The sequence below is a fragment of the Leptinotarsa decemlineata genome, unplaced genomic scaffold, assembly GCF_025532065.1.
Source record: "Leptinotarsa decemlineata unplaced genomic scaffold, Ldec_3_MD MMD2_tig00000251_RagTag_RagTag, whole genome shotgun sequence".
NCBI classification, from domain to species: Eukaryota; Metazoa; Arthropoda; class Insecta; order Coleoptera; family Chrysomelidae; genus Leptinotarsa; species Leptinotarsa decemlineata.
The window spans coordinates 7,891,331-7,906,048 of NW_027412547.1; the positions used below are offsets into that span (position 1 = coordinate 7,891,331).

Genomic DNA, 14,718 nt, shown 5'->3' on the forward strand with positions numbered 1-14,718 from the left:
TCACCTGTTATATCCTCAGAGACAGGATTCGGCTACGGCTTAAATGCGTGGTCTTTAAGGGGTTTGAGGAAAGGAAATAACATATGCAGTTTTTACAAACCAACTTTATTGATGAATAAAGTCGGCGGAATGACCGGATTAACAATTATTGAAATATATATGTTTGAAAATATGTTTTTCCGTTAATCAGCTGTCTCCTTCATATGAACGACAACTATCAGAAGTTGAGAAACTTGTGCGAGCCAAGGATTAATGAGGTCTTACCTTTTAACGTGTGATAAAACGAAATTAACAAAAACTACTACTGGAGTTCAACCCATACAAAATGATATTGAAACTATCGTTTTATATATGTTTTACTGAATATTATATAAACAATATGAAAGAAAAAGAAATATATAATTATAACCGTGTGAAAAATATGAATGAACCATTAAAACGAAATGACAGGAAAATTCCTCTGAAAATTGAAATAACTTCACTCAGAACATAGGTATGCCTTGCCTGAATTCTACTAGAGTTGCTATAAAACAACGTGAGATAGATCTCTGAGCAACTATTGAGAGACCCACTTAATCGCTCCTCCCTGTATAACATAGGAAAATGCTAAAACCTAATAAAAACCTGATAAAATGAAGAAGGGAACTCGATTCGTAGCTATATGGTAAATTTTCACCAATACCCTAGGTGCCAATTCAAAAATATAAAACACATACGCATGCAATAACATACAATATACAGGGTGTAACTAAATAAGTGTAAAACATTTTAGTAGGTGATTTCTCATCGAAAAAAAGATTGGATCTTTCATATAAAGAAATTCCATTGGATCATCCCGTTGTATAACAATTTTTTTCACAAGCACTAGAAAAGTTACAATATTGAAATTAACCTGACGATTTGAACTACCAAAAAGATACTCAGCCAGAAATTTATTTGGTTTACCCCATGGTTGTAAGGGGTGGAAAACGCAACCTCTAAAATTCATTTCTAATGTAACTTTTTTTCTTATCATTTGTTTACCATTTAAAAATTTATTTCCAATAGCCTGTTTCATTCTAAACAAAAAATGTCGCTTGGGTTTTTTGCCCAAAATGAACCAGTTCGTTGCAAAACATTATTTTAGGAACAACTACAGAGATACATCGTCATAAATGCGAAAATACGAAACTAATATATCTAGTAGGTCGCTATTAGAGATAGTGACAATTAAATTGGTATGACACTGTCGGTTTGTGAATTTTCGAAATTGAATTAATACTGATTGTGTGCTGTTGTTCTGTTCTTAATTTGTTACTTCAATAATTCACTTGTTATTATAATGGCATACACAAATGACGAAATGGCTGATATGCATTACGTTTACGGTCTGTCGCAGGGAAATGGGTTAGAAGCTTCTAAAAGATATGCTGAAATGTACCCTCAACGGCAGCATTCTTCGAATAGAATATTTGTTCGACGTCATCAACGATTACGAGAATATGGTTCATTCGACAAAAGAACGCAGGCTTGTGGTCGCCATCGAGAAGTACGAACACCACAGCTTCAGGAAGCAGTACTTAATTTGATTGAAGAACAACCTACTACCAGTACTGGAAGGATTGCTTTTCAGCTAAATGTTGACCATATGACGGTATTTTGAATTTTAAAGGAACAACTCTTGTACCCTTAATATCTGCAATGAGTACAGGCACTGTTACCGCGAGACTTCCCGAACCGTCAGAATTGAACTGAAAGTTTTTCTAAATGGATAAGTTCAAATCATTCTCCATCACTTATATTGAATTGACGCAATGTATAGTAAACAGAACATAAAAAAACAACCATGTATTATTTCTTGAGAAAAAAAATGTATTTACACTTCATGCCTCTCAAGTCCTCAATTTCTCTTCGACCGAGAAACAAATTTCAGAATTGAACTAAATGTGCGGAATTTGTTTAAAACGGATAGAGAGGATAGAGCATAGATCGATAATCTACTTCGATTTCATCTATCTATCGCATATTTTCTTTCTGTCGAGAAATTGAACAAAAATTTCATCTCCCGGCTGCAATTATAATAATAATCAGAGTTGATTCAAAACATTTCGATTGTTTTGACGTACGATTGTGTTATCGTCCGTATTTGAGTTACACACAAGGCTTGCACTAAGTCTTGTGTCAAATAAATGCGAAGATAGCACAGACAAGTGTTTATTTCAACTGTTCTCTACAAAGGTTCAACTTATACTAACTTGATTTTGAATTTACAATATCGAACTGAGATTTGAGCAACTTACTATGGTAGGAGAATAATTCGGGGGTGGAGGCACCTCATTGGGTAGACATTTGAAAAGGCCCACCCCACAGATACCAACCTTTTCAGTTGCTACAGCTAGATGGAAATATTCATGAAAGAAATATTACAGAACCAGACTTAATCCTTTGTGTAATCTTAGAAAAAACCCAGGAGAGCAAATACAATAAGGTACTTTTATAATTCTACTAATTTCAAATATTTCTCTAGATTTGTGATGGATTAGGGAGCAATAGATAAGCTGGCCATTTATAAGCCTTTGAGGATTTTGAGGGATACAATCTTAGGTATAAAATCTAATTGAAATTCGAATGCTTAGAATTTCGAAGTAATAATCTTACGGCTTGGTATTTTATAATTCAATACCGTTGAAAGGCGCAATATGATAAAAATAATAAAATGTGGATTTAATAAAAATTGAACTATCAGTATAATAATTGAGATGAGACTCAACATGGCCGCCCCCCTTGAACTACTGAGTTCAAGGAAATGAGAGCATTAGGAAACCGCTATTCTATCGGGAGTGGGCATGGTTTCTTGCTGCACCGCTTATATTCGGCGTTCTTGGTCCTCACGGTTGCAACTCGTATGACGCCATCCGGACCCGGATGTGTAGCTATGATGCGGCCAACGGCCCAGGCCAATGGTGGCAGATTGTCTTCATGCATGATAACCAGATCGCCAACTTGAAGTTCAGGTCCTTTGGTTTGACTGTGAAGACTGATGATATTGTTGAGATATTCATGATGCCATCGATTCCAGAAGTGCTGTTTCAGCTTCTGAGCATGCTGCCAAGCTGAGAGGGGGTTTGCAGGAAGGAACGCCAAATTTTCCTGTGGAAAGGAAGTCGGTGGACTACCAATGAGGAAATGACCAGCGGTCAAGGGAAGGAGATCGTTAGGGTCGGAAGACATGACGGAAAGTGGTCGGGAATTTAATATCGCTTCTATTTCGAAAACGTATGTCTCCAATTGATCGTAAGTTAATAGTGTGTTGCCAACAGATCGAATCAAATGTAACTTGAAAGATTTCACGGCGGCCTCCCAAAGCCCTCCGAAATGAGGTGCTCTGGGTGGTATAAAATGCCAAACTATACGTTCATGCTCAATAAACTTTTACATAGCAGTTTTATGATCTGTGGATCCGAATAACTCTTGAAGCTCACGAGTAGCTCCTACGAAATTAGCCGCGTTATCGGAGTGAATCTCTAGGGATTTTCCCCGTCGGGCAAAAAGACGCCTAAGGCTAGCTTAAAAGGCCTCGGCGGTGAGGTCACATACCAATTCTAAATGTACGGCCTTGGTGACCATGCATACATATATAGCTACATAGACCTTTATTTTGTTTCGATTGCGGTATCGCTTCTCTTCCATAAATAGAGGGCCACAGTAATCAATTCCTGTTTTCAGGAACGGTTGTGAAGCTTCTACCCGAGCTTGAGGCAGAATGCCGGAGCCGTGGTCAGCCAAGCGGGGTTTAGCATGAAAGTATCGTATGCAACGATGAATTGCCTTGCGCACGGTATTACGACCGTTAACAATCCAATAGGTTTGACGGAGAGAATAGAGGGTAGCTTGGGTACCTGCGTGCTCGAGACGTTGATGTTCTTCGCGTATAAGTATATCTGTTACGTGATGAGGGCTGGGCAGCAATATAGGGTGCCGAGTTTTTGCTGGTAGCTCCGAGAGTTGGAGTCGCCCACCAACCCTTAGTAAGCTGACATCATCGAGATAGGGGTTGAGTGGGGTTAGCCGGCTATTCGTGGAGATACTTTCGTTTCTCTTGAGGCAATTAATTTCTTTTGAGAATGTTGAGCACTGGATAAGCTTAATAATTAGCGTGTGAGCCTCCGAGATGTCCTTCAATGATAAGTTTTCGCGACGAGGCTAGTTTTTATTATGCGTGTTGAAAATAAATCGTAGAATATATGCCACTACGCGCTGTAATTTACCGAATGAGCTATATCGTTCCAGAATGCTTGCCTCTAGAGGCAGCCAAGAAGGGCCTTGTGACCATAAACCATTTCGAATGAATTTGTTAGGCAGCTGGCCACGAGATATGTAATCGGCGGGATTGTCTTGAGAAAAAAGGTGGCGCCAACGACAGCATGAAGTTTTCCGCTGAACGTCTGCCACGCGGTTGTCTACGAAAGTTTTGAGTCGATGAGGAGCTGTTTGCAGCCAATGTAGGGTGATTGTGGAATCTGACCAGAGGTGAACCTCGTTAATAGGCATCAAAAGTGACTCTTGCACAGTACAATAAAGATTTGCCAACAAAGCTGCAGCGCACAGCTCTAAGCGAGGTAGACTTACCGTGCTGACGGGCGCTACGCGAGATTTAGAACATTCGAGAGTAATTCGCACAATACTTTCGCTGTTTGTGGTACGCAAATAAATACAAGCCTCGTAGGCCCTTTCAGTATAATTACTCGTAGAATAATTTTTCTAGGAGTGGAAGTTGTTTCTGATATGCGATCCACATATCATGTATGTTTTGAGGGACTGATTCATCCCAAGTAACCCCAGACATCCAGCAAAGTTGGATAATTATTTTGGCATATACTATCACTGAGCCTAGCAAACCCGGTGGATCAAATAATTTAGCAATTTTGGAAAGGATACTTGGCTTGGTGTGTGATCCTTGCGCAACTATGTTTACGCTGTAAAATAACCTTTCTTTCCGAGCATTCCACCGTATACCGAGAGTTTTGATGGAAGCTCCGAGGTCTAGAGACATATGTGTAGAAGTGGGATGCTCGGCACAATTGACAATAAGAGAGGGTTCGTTTGAGGCCCATTTGCGCAAGTTAAAACCTCCCTTCCCCAAAAGCTCGACGAGCTGATCTCGCAAGCAGGACGCCTCCTCATGGGTGTTGGCATCAGTGAGGACGTCATCAACATAGAAGTCCCTAGTCAGAAAGACAGCCGCCAAAGGGTATAGATGACCTTCGTCTTGTGCTAGCTGGTACAATGATCGTACAGCCAAATGAGATGCACAAGATGTACCGTCAGTAAGAGTATTGAGGACATAGGTGTTAATGACAGCCGGTGGATGGTCCCGATGGACAATTTTTTGATAACGAGCGTCAATTGGGTCGACGAGAATTTGCCTATACATCTTTTCGATGTCAGCGGTAAATGCATATATGTGAGATCGAAACCAAGTCAAGATAACAAACAAGTCATCCTGCAGCCTGAGACCAACCATTAAGGTATCATTTAGTGAGATACCGGTTGAAGACTTTGCTGATCCATCGAATACGACACGAATCTTGGTGGTGACATTATCTTGCTTAAGCACGGCGTGATGAGGAAGGTAAAAACCGACACTATTTTTCTCATGCTCCGGGATTATCGACATATGATTGAGATCCTTGTATTTAGCTAAAAACGCTGAATAGTCACGCTGCAGCTCAGGGTTCCTAGAAAACTCGTTTTCTAATATATGGAGGCGCCTGACGGCGGCTGAATAAGATGTACCCAAATTTTCAATTTGATTGTTGAAAGGTAATCTTACTACATATCTTCCGGAATCATTCCGCGAAGTGTGAAGTTTGTAATGCTCCTCGCAAGCTTCTTCTTCTGGAGAAAGGGCCTTAGACGAGGGCAGCTCTTCAATTTCCCAGAACCGAGTAAGATCTTGCTGAGACGATGTTGAATGAAGGCCGAGATGGCAAACGATGCTTCGAGACGAGGGTTGATTTCTCATTTCCCCTGCTATAATCCACCCCAGCTGTGTTTTTTGCAGCACAGCGTTTGGGTGATTTTTCAGAGATATCTGACCTATGCTCAGAAGCTTATAGAAAATCTTTACTCCGATTAAAGCGTCTACCGGCGACACCTTGTAGAACTCGGGATCTGCCAGATGAATGTTTTTTGGAATTTCGATGAAAGAAGGATCAATAGCGATAGATGGCATAGCAGCGCTGATTTGAGGCACAATGAGAAATTCGATTGTCTTTTGAAATTTGTTGTGACGAAATTTTATAATTGCTGTAGTAGCCTGGTTTATGGTAGTTGATGTATTATCAAGACCTGAGATTGCGATTGTTACTGGTTTGCAATCTAAATTCAAGAACATTGCGACGCTCTCAGTAATGAAGTGAGCCTGAGAGCCTGCGTCAAGAAAGACTCTGCATGTTTTAGTTTAACCATGCATGTTAACTATATCAATGAGCGCTGTGGCTAGAACAGCTTCCGAAGCAACGCGAGTGTGTAAAGTTAAAGTGGAAGATGCAGCCGCTGTTGACGATGAAGTTTCAGGAGCTGCTGGCTTGTTGCTGTCGAAATGCAATAAAGTGTGATGTTTCCGATTGCAAGTGCGGCAATTACTAGAGGAACATTGAGCTGATCGATGACCTTTGCGAAGACAGTTATTGCACCAATTGCTCGTTTTGGCAATTTCATGACGCTGTTTTGGCGTAAGTGTAAGGAATTCAGGGCAATAGTTTATACAATGATCACCTTCACAATGGAGGCATCTATTTGGCGAAGTAGCAGCCATGTAGACCTTCTGAGGGCGTGAATCCGCTTTTTGGTAAGCAATCTTACCCCTTTCTCGAGATATATGCGGTTTGACTAACGGTGCTTGATTATGAGATTTAGTACCCTCCAGCCGAGCGTGCCGGTTGAGAAATGTGAGCATCTGCGAAAGTGTTGGGTTAGGAATGTCAATGCTGTAATCTTGCCAACGTTCTTGGAGATCCTCGCCAAGCTTTCTTCGAAATATTAAAACTTTCCAGGTTGAGTTGAAGAACAGCCTTGGCTGATATTCCGCCTATTCACCTTTATACTGAAAGTTGTTTTCTTTATCCGCTATTTGTTTGTTTCAATTGTGCTTTTATGGTGAATAAAGACGTATTATCATTATTATAATTAGGTGTCTTTCGAATTGGAATATCGTGTAGATGATCATTGAAAAATTCAGGTGCTGCTTGCAAAAATTGCAAAAGTAATAAACATTCAACGGAAAAAATAGGGTTTGGTTGAAAATTGAAATACCCCATTAATCATTAAAAATTATTATTTTAATGTAACTATCGATCCGTTTTTTTGTGAAAATGATTTTTTATCTTCTATTGTTCAAAACTTGTTGTATAGAAATGCGTCGTTTGAAAGATATTTCAAACATTTTTTTTCGGAAACGTGATCTGTGATGGCAATTATGATAAATGAGAATCGTTTCCTATAAAGAAATCCTTATTGCACACAAACGGATTTCTTAGGCAACAATTTCTGTAAACCACTTGCAATCATTATCTTACTCTTTGATGTCTAAAAAAATGTTTCCAATAAAGATACACTGTGCGTATACGAAGTTGAATGTGAAACAGAAATATGCTCTTGTCCTTCAATTGAACGAACACAAGGAACAAAATACTTGACGGTCACGGTAGATAAACATGTAATATTGGATGTCCATGTTAACTATGTAACGAAACCAAAGTTTACCGAATACTATAAGTTGGTTCACTCCAAGGAATTCGTTTGTCGGTACGGCTCAGGATTGCATTTTTTGCGATTTCCATAAATCATATCGCCGACAGACGATGTCCAGAAGCCGCCGGCCGCATGACAGTTATACGAGGGCAGTTCCTATTCGCGATATCTACAGGGGACGTTCCGAAGTTGAAACTTCGCTTGCTCGGTTGTATCAGACAGATAAACAAAGATACGAAAGTAGTTGTTTGTCGATCAACTTCTAGAAACATGATAGATAAACTCATGAATAAATGATCTAAGAAACAGATCAGAGTGATCTACTGATGAAATGATAAACATACGTTCAGAAAAACATGTTTTATTAACAAAAATAATACAATTATATAATGTTATATGTTTATAAATAATTTAAAATATTCAATTTTACATTGCATGATTTATGTTTCCTAACAATCTTCATGTCCTGGTTCATGAATTTTAAAGTAAAGTATATCCGAACTCTTGTATATAAAGATATATAATAATCGAAGGGGAATTTTTGACATGGATGTGAGAAAAGAATTTTCGAATATTTTGTTTTCAAATACTGTCCAATTCCCTTCTCACTGCCGATTTTATCAAAATTTTCAATGAATATGTTTTCCATCTCTATTACATGGTCAACAATATCTCTTGATGGTACGGTTAATCCACCAAACGATGATTTGTCGGTACTGTAAGCCTTTGCTAAAATGAGGATTTGCTAAAATGTATGCAAATGTCACACGAATGTTGCATGAGACATTTTTTCATGAGGTATCCTGTGACATAGACAAGAGCGTTTCCTTCGGGACTTTTAAGGTTCTTATAATCTCGAGTGAAAACTTTCAGAGGAGCATAGTTTGGAATGTCGGGTCTAGCAAGGATGTATCGACATTGTTCAGTTAATTCTGGCGTCAAACTTAACAAAACGTCATTAACATCATCCATACAATTAGCACCTTCACTAGAATCAAAATATTTCAAAGCAAATATTTTTTTGAAAGCTCTACAAAACTGTATGGGTGTTGGATTCTTTGCGTTGCCGGAACAATTTCTGATCTGTCCAAAAAAATTCTCCAAACAATCTTGATTTAAATTACGCGTGAACAAATATTTATAATCGCGTTCTTTCAACATCTCCCACAAGGCAAAAACTGCTTTCAAAGTCAACTTCCACCCAAAAATGAATTTCAATTGTTTCGTGACATTTTTGCCATCGTGTTTTTTTACTTGGAGATTTTGAAACATGACATAGGCTTCTTGAAGACATTTCATCTGCTTTTCCGTTCCCATAAAAGCCTGACATTTCTCAAAATTGCTCGAATTCAATAAATCAAAAAGATCATTCATTTTTTTAATGGAATCAGCAGTAACTAATGCTTCCTTGGACAAAATATTGAAGTCAATGTATGTGTGCATAGCCACGGCTACAGAGTGACTCAAAACTTGGGAAGCCAACTTGACTTTCATTTTTTGAAAATTATTTGGATAAATGTGGTCATTATTAAGTTTAGGAGCCAATTTATATTGTTTAGTTCTATCATAATTATACATTGTTTCTATGTAATGTTTTCTTGTTTCTCCACCCTGAAGTAAAAACTGATAGGAAAACAAATTGTTTCGTGTCGACTTCAGTAAGTGCGGGATATCAAACAAATATACAAGTTTATGATCGTCTATCAGAAATATAGGATTTTCGTCTGTAACATTCAAAGTTTTCACCAACTTCTGAAAATTTGAACCCTGATCGGAAACCACCCCCATGACATTTAGGCCTATACTTTTGCATCTTCGTACCGTTTTGAACAAAATATCTTTCAAATCATCAGAAGTTGCTGATGTCTTATAGAAAAAGTATGCAAGTGGTATTTTCCAATTGCTTGCCAAACCTCTGACCATTACTGTTAGAGCACTACTTGCTATGTCAGTAGAGGTCCCATTCAAACTCGTTTGGAAACCTACTATTTTGTCTCTGGAAATATCATAATAAAGATGAGATTTCAAAGATATTTCGTCTAGGCATAAAATACAATCTCTTTCTTTCTCCTTCATGAGCCCAATCCTGAATTCAATAACACGAAAAATAAAATCGTTGAAGCCTGGTTCAACAATCCAATTTTTCGTGAAACGATGAAGTGTACTTTTTGACGGTAATCTACAAATTGTTGAAAATTTTTTGTACGCTTTCGGACCAAGAAAATAAACAGTCAATGCAAACTGTTTGAATTCGTTACTATACCTGGACCCTTTTGGTGCTTTATTTATCAAAGAAAGCTGTGCTTTCAAGAGCTTACAATATTGCTCAGGATATTTTCGATCCAGAAACTTGAAAACATCATCCAGAGTAATTCCGGTTTCGTCCAGTGCTCTTTTCGATGTTGAAGCTACTGTTTTCTCTAATGATACAATTTTTTTTCGTAATGCCACTTTTCTTGGAGTTCCCGAAGAGAGTTTAGCAGATGTTTGGCTGCATTCATCTGAAAGAAAGATGTGCGTACTTTCAATAATTGTTTTCTTGTCATCGTTTTTGTTTCCGAAGCATATAAAAATAGATCAGGTAAGTATATGATATAACGAAAAGATATTTCACCTCGTGATCCTAATTGATCCGTTTGAACCTGAGCATCAATGTAAATAAAATCCTTGCTAGTACCGGCAATGGCATCATCATCTGGAAGGTTTAAATAACAAAATTGATATTGTAAATTTCATATGTTAAAAAGTGGAATAAGATTTTTTCATCATTTGAATCTATAAACTTCACTGAACCAACCTTTCTGAGAACCATCTTGAGGCAGACGCAATGAAGGAACAGCATAGCTATGAATACAAGAATTCACAATATCATCGGCTCTAAAATGTAAGCTGCAAATTTTAATTCTATTGTGACTCTGCTCTGGGGTAAGATTAGCATATCTATGATTCCCAATGAAGCCTAATACATTTTTCCAACGTTGACACCTAAAAAAAAATTCAAGTATATCAATCGATAAACTGAACATTTTGAAAAAAGATTGAAATGAGTTTGGATTGGCAAATGCGGTATATTTTGTTATGAATAATTTTATACAACAAAACCATAAAAGGTATAGATAGGTAAAATAAAAATGAATGGTGAATATATTGAATGCATACCTTTCACTGTACTTTGGGCAGCGGAAAAACGAAATACCTGGGCTTCCCACCGTACTCAGACAACCATCCACTGAGCAATACGTCGACATTTTCACAAAATAAATATTTCGAACTCCGAACGAACACAACACAATCACAATACCAAAGTTTACCGATTCTGTAGTCTTTGACAATACCAAACAATACGGACAACCTTTATATCTCGTGTGCCGACGAGAACTGGTAACTTCAAGCGACACACTGTACTACCTCGGCTGGTAATTACCCGCTGTCGCTAGCGGGCGGCGAGATTTCTCAGATGTCGAAAAATGAGCGAGTGACACGTCTTATAGTATTCTGTAGTCTTTGGTTTTATGCTTTGAAGAAAATTCTAGACAACAAAAACCTTATGATCGTCTATCACTCTCTTGCTGAATCAATAATGACTTATTGTATCAAACTACGGGATGGCATGCATGTTCAATAATTCCGTAAATCGACTACAGACATGTCGACATGTCAAGAAGAGTACTTCGATTACGCCACTGCTATATTTTATTTTATTGCAGATTTGTTAATGAGCACTAATGAATAGCTCTCTCCAACGACTATTTGACATTTTCGAATTTCAACGTCTCGGAACTGTGGGACAAATATTCATAATTTTGCAGAGGGTGAAAATACGTCCTAAAAAAATACATCTTGATAAATATCAGAATTGGGAATTGAAAACATTCAGGCATTGGATATACATGCCTTTTTATGATGAGCGTTAATTAGACGTTTCTGGTAAATGAGAAAACGGATCAACCTGGAAATTTTACAGTAAGTATGCATAAATCCATATGATCTACACGTCTAACGTGATATTATAGACGAGTTTAGCGCTACCGCTTCTACTATAATGAAGCAGCTATTTTGATTTTTCAAATTGAACTCCCTGTATATAATATCACGGTATTATTTCTTATCACTTTGTCAATAGCCTCATGTACTATCGCCCTATACCTATCTGTTACCGTGTTATTGCTCAAAAACAGATTTGTTAATGAACAGTTATCTTCAACGACTTGTAATCGATATTTTACCCTTCAATAACTGAAAAAGATTCCATTACATGAATTTTCATTATTTATTCATTCATATAAACTTCCATGTATTACTACTCTCTCTCTCTACACGAGGTAAAAAAACAACCCTGTATCATTTCTTGAGAACAAAATATTCACACTTCATACCGCTGTTCCATTTTACTCTAAAATTCATCTTCGACAGAAAAACAAATGTTCAAAATGTTGTTCAAAATAAACGAGTTCACAACCATCACTTATATAAAATTAATGCATTCTTCAATATCTTCATTCTTCAATATCCAAAAGCGTGGAAAATTACGAACTACACCAAAATCAGTCATTTTTAGTTCGGAAACGGTGAGCACAGACCGATAATCTATTTCGATATCATCTACTTAGCGCATAATTTCTTTCGGTCAAGCAAATGAAAAAAAAATCATCTAACGATTACATTTATAATAATAATAAATAGAGGTGACTCAAAAACATTCTGATAGTAATTTCACTAAAACTATAAGCAGGCCAGTACCAATAGACTCTGCTCCATAAACCAAATCTTCGAAATGAAATTATGCTCTTCTTCGTGAGTATGGTCCAAGCTCCAAATCGAAAAGCGGATCCCACGTCATGTGCCCATCATCAGGTTTGTGTGAATTTGTTCTTCCTCCTGTCCATACTTCGGCTAATCTTCGTGAGACATCATCCATGTCCAATCCATAGGAATGGACAACTAGTTCATCCTGGGCAGAAAGCTGATCAGTTGTTAGATCCGTAACTTCCTTAGGTGAACCGATCATCACTTTGGCAGATATTTCTACCCCATTACTCGTTATAGGTATCTTGAGTTCGTCGAGACAAATGCGTCTACCCTTCAATAAAGTACCGTTCAATTGTCTGTAAGCGGCTTGTAAGTCAGATTTTGAAGCGAAATCTACGACTCCCATGTTGCGGTGAAGATTATGTGCCTCTGCAAAGGTAACTTTTCCAGAATTACGCATGTGATCTTTGAGATCTTGCCAACTGACGCGATCAGATATATTTGAAATGAGCAACCTGTAAGGGGTACGGATCGGCGCCCAACAGGAATGATTGGACCGAGTTGGCTGAGAAAATCTCTTACTCTGGAACGGCAAAGAAGATGCACGATTGGAAAAATGTTTTTTTTTACAAATCGAATCAATCCTGGCTTTTTCGAGGCGAATTCGTTGACCCTTCAACACAGTATGATTCAGTTGTCTAAAAGCGGCTTCCATGTCTGGATGAGTAGCGAATTCGACAGTTCCGATATTGCGATATGGCGTGTGAGCCTGCCCGAAAGTAACGCTACCGGCATTTCGCATATAATCCTTCAGATCTTGCCAGCTGACGGCGGAAGACAGATTTCGTACTATCAGTTTATGCTGGGTACGTACTGGTGCTAGATTCAATCCACGGGAAAAACATAACATTCTATCGTCTACTCCGGAAACAGCAAGAACGTCATCTTCATCATCACCATCCCGCTTCTCTGCACTGTCTGATGTCGAAGTCTTGAATGAAGTTGAACCGATCGATTCATCCAGTTCTATAAATTTTTCAATGGAGTACTTTACTTCTTCTTCAACTTCACTAAAGTTAACTCTATCACAATCATTATATCTGTTCATTTTCTGAAATGATGAAGGTGTCCCAATATACCTCCTGTCGAATTGCTCGAAAAAGCATTTCACTTTCTTTTCCATCTTTTGAACGGTTCGAATACTGAATTCTACTTTAGACTTTCACAGCAAATTGATTTTATGACGGATTCTTTTCAACTCCCGAAAGAATTGTTTACATTCACTTCCAATAAACGAACGATCTGCTAACACTTTCACATCAAATTGTTTTGACTTTTAAGCAAAACGACCTTTTATACTATTCATGAGCTCGTTGATCCATTACCTATATTGTATAATTGATTTCTACCTGAAGTTCCTAATTGAATAAAGTGGGGATTTCAATGATTTTGTAAATTGTTCATGTTACCTGGTTTCCCGCTACAGGTAGTGAATTTGTAATAAGCTTTCATACTCTGGTCAACAATTGTCTTTCACGTCAAACTTTTTCTCCGGCTTCAAAAAATATCAACGACTTTTCTTATTGAGTTGTCGAGTGAAACACGTCTGTGTAAACAACTCTTGAAAAATACTCAAATTCTACTGTTACTTGTGAACGCAAAATCATGGGATTTCCATCAATATGTATCTGAAAGAGAGTGCTTACATCCTCTCCGGGGTGAGCGACTTTTTTCTATCGAGACCCTGAATAGCGCTAACATTGAGATTACTTCCTATATCGTTATCTAACCCCGATTTCCACAAAAGCAATTTTTTGTTTCACAAAAATGGCAAAAACGATCACCTCTGATAAGCTCGTGCTCTATATTAGCACTGGAGGTAGAATAATAGTTGATGTAAACGATGAAATATCATTCCTCGAAGAAGATAATATCAATTTGAAGAAAGTCTACAGTCTCAGGCCACAAACTTCGGCAAAATAATTTGTTAGTTTTCGATATCGAAAAAGAAGACAATAGTGAATTTCTTTCTATTCTAAGCCACCTTCTTGGAGTATCTATTAAACTAGCTGATGTAAATAATATATTCTCCGTCAAAAATACGAACAAGAAACGAATACTGAAAATTGAATGAATGTCTTACTTGAAACAATTGGAAATCACAAAATATCTGCAGAAACTGAGAAATAAGAACATCTTTGTGGTTAACGATTTGAGTCCTGCGGACCAGATTAT

General features: G+C 37.8%; 2 protein-coding genes across 4 annotated transcripts in view; one reads left to right on the top strand and one right to left on the bottom strand.

Annotated features, from left to right (window-relative positions):
• RhoBTB (Rho-related BTB domain containing) overlaps positions 1–14,718 on the top strand; it is a 147,751-nt gene that overhangs the window by 39,388 nt on the left and 93,645 nt on the right. The gene's annotated exons all lie outside the window — the stretch shown is intronic.
• On the bottom strand, positions 4,721–6,214 carry LOC111503818 (uncharacterized). Its single transcript, XM_023158234.2, has one exon. It carries the CDS (start codon positions 6,212–6,214, stop codon positions 4,721–4,723), a length of 1,494 nt encoding a protein of 497 aa, XP_023014002.2.

Bases quoted from the DNA above. Each gene is read 5' to 3' on its own strand.
- LOC111503818 (XM_023158234.2), bottom strand. From the start codon at position 6,214: ATGCCATCTATCGCTATTGATCCTTCTTTCATCGAAATTCCAAAAAAC.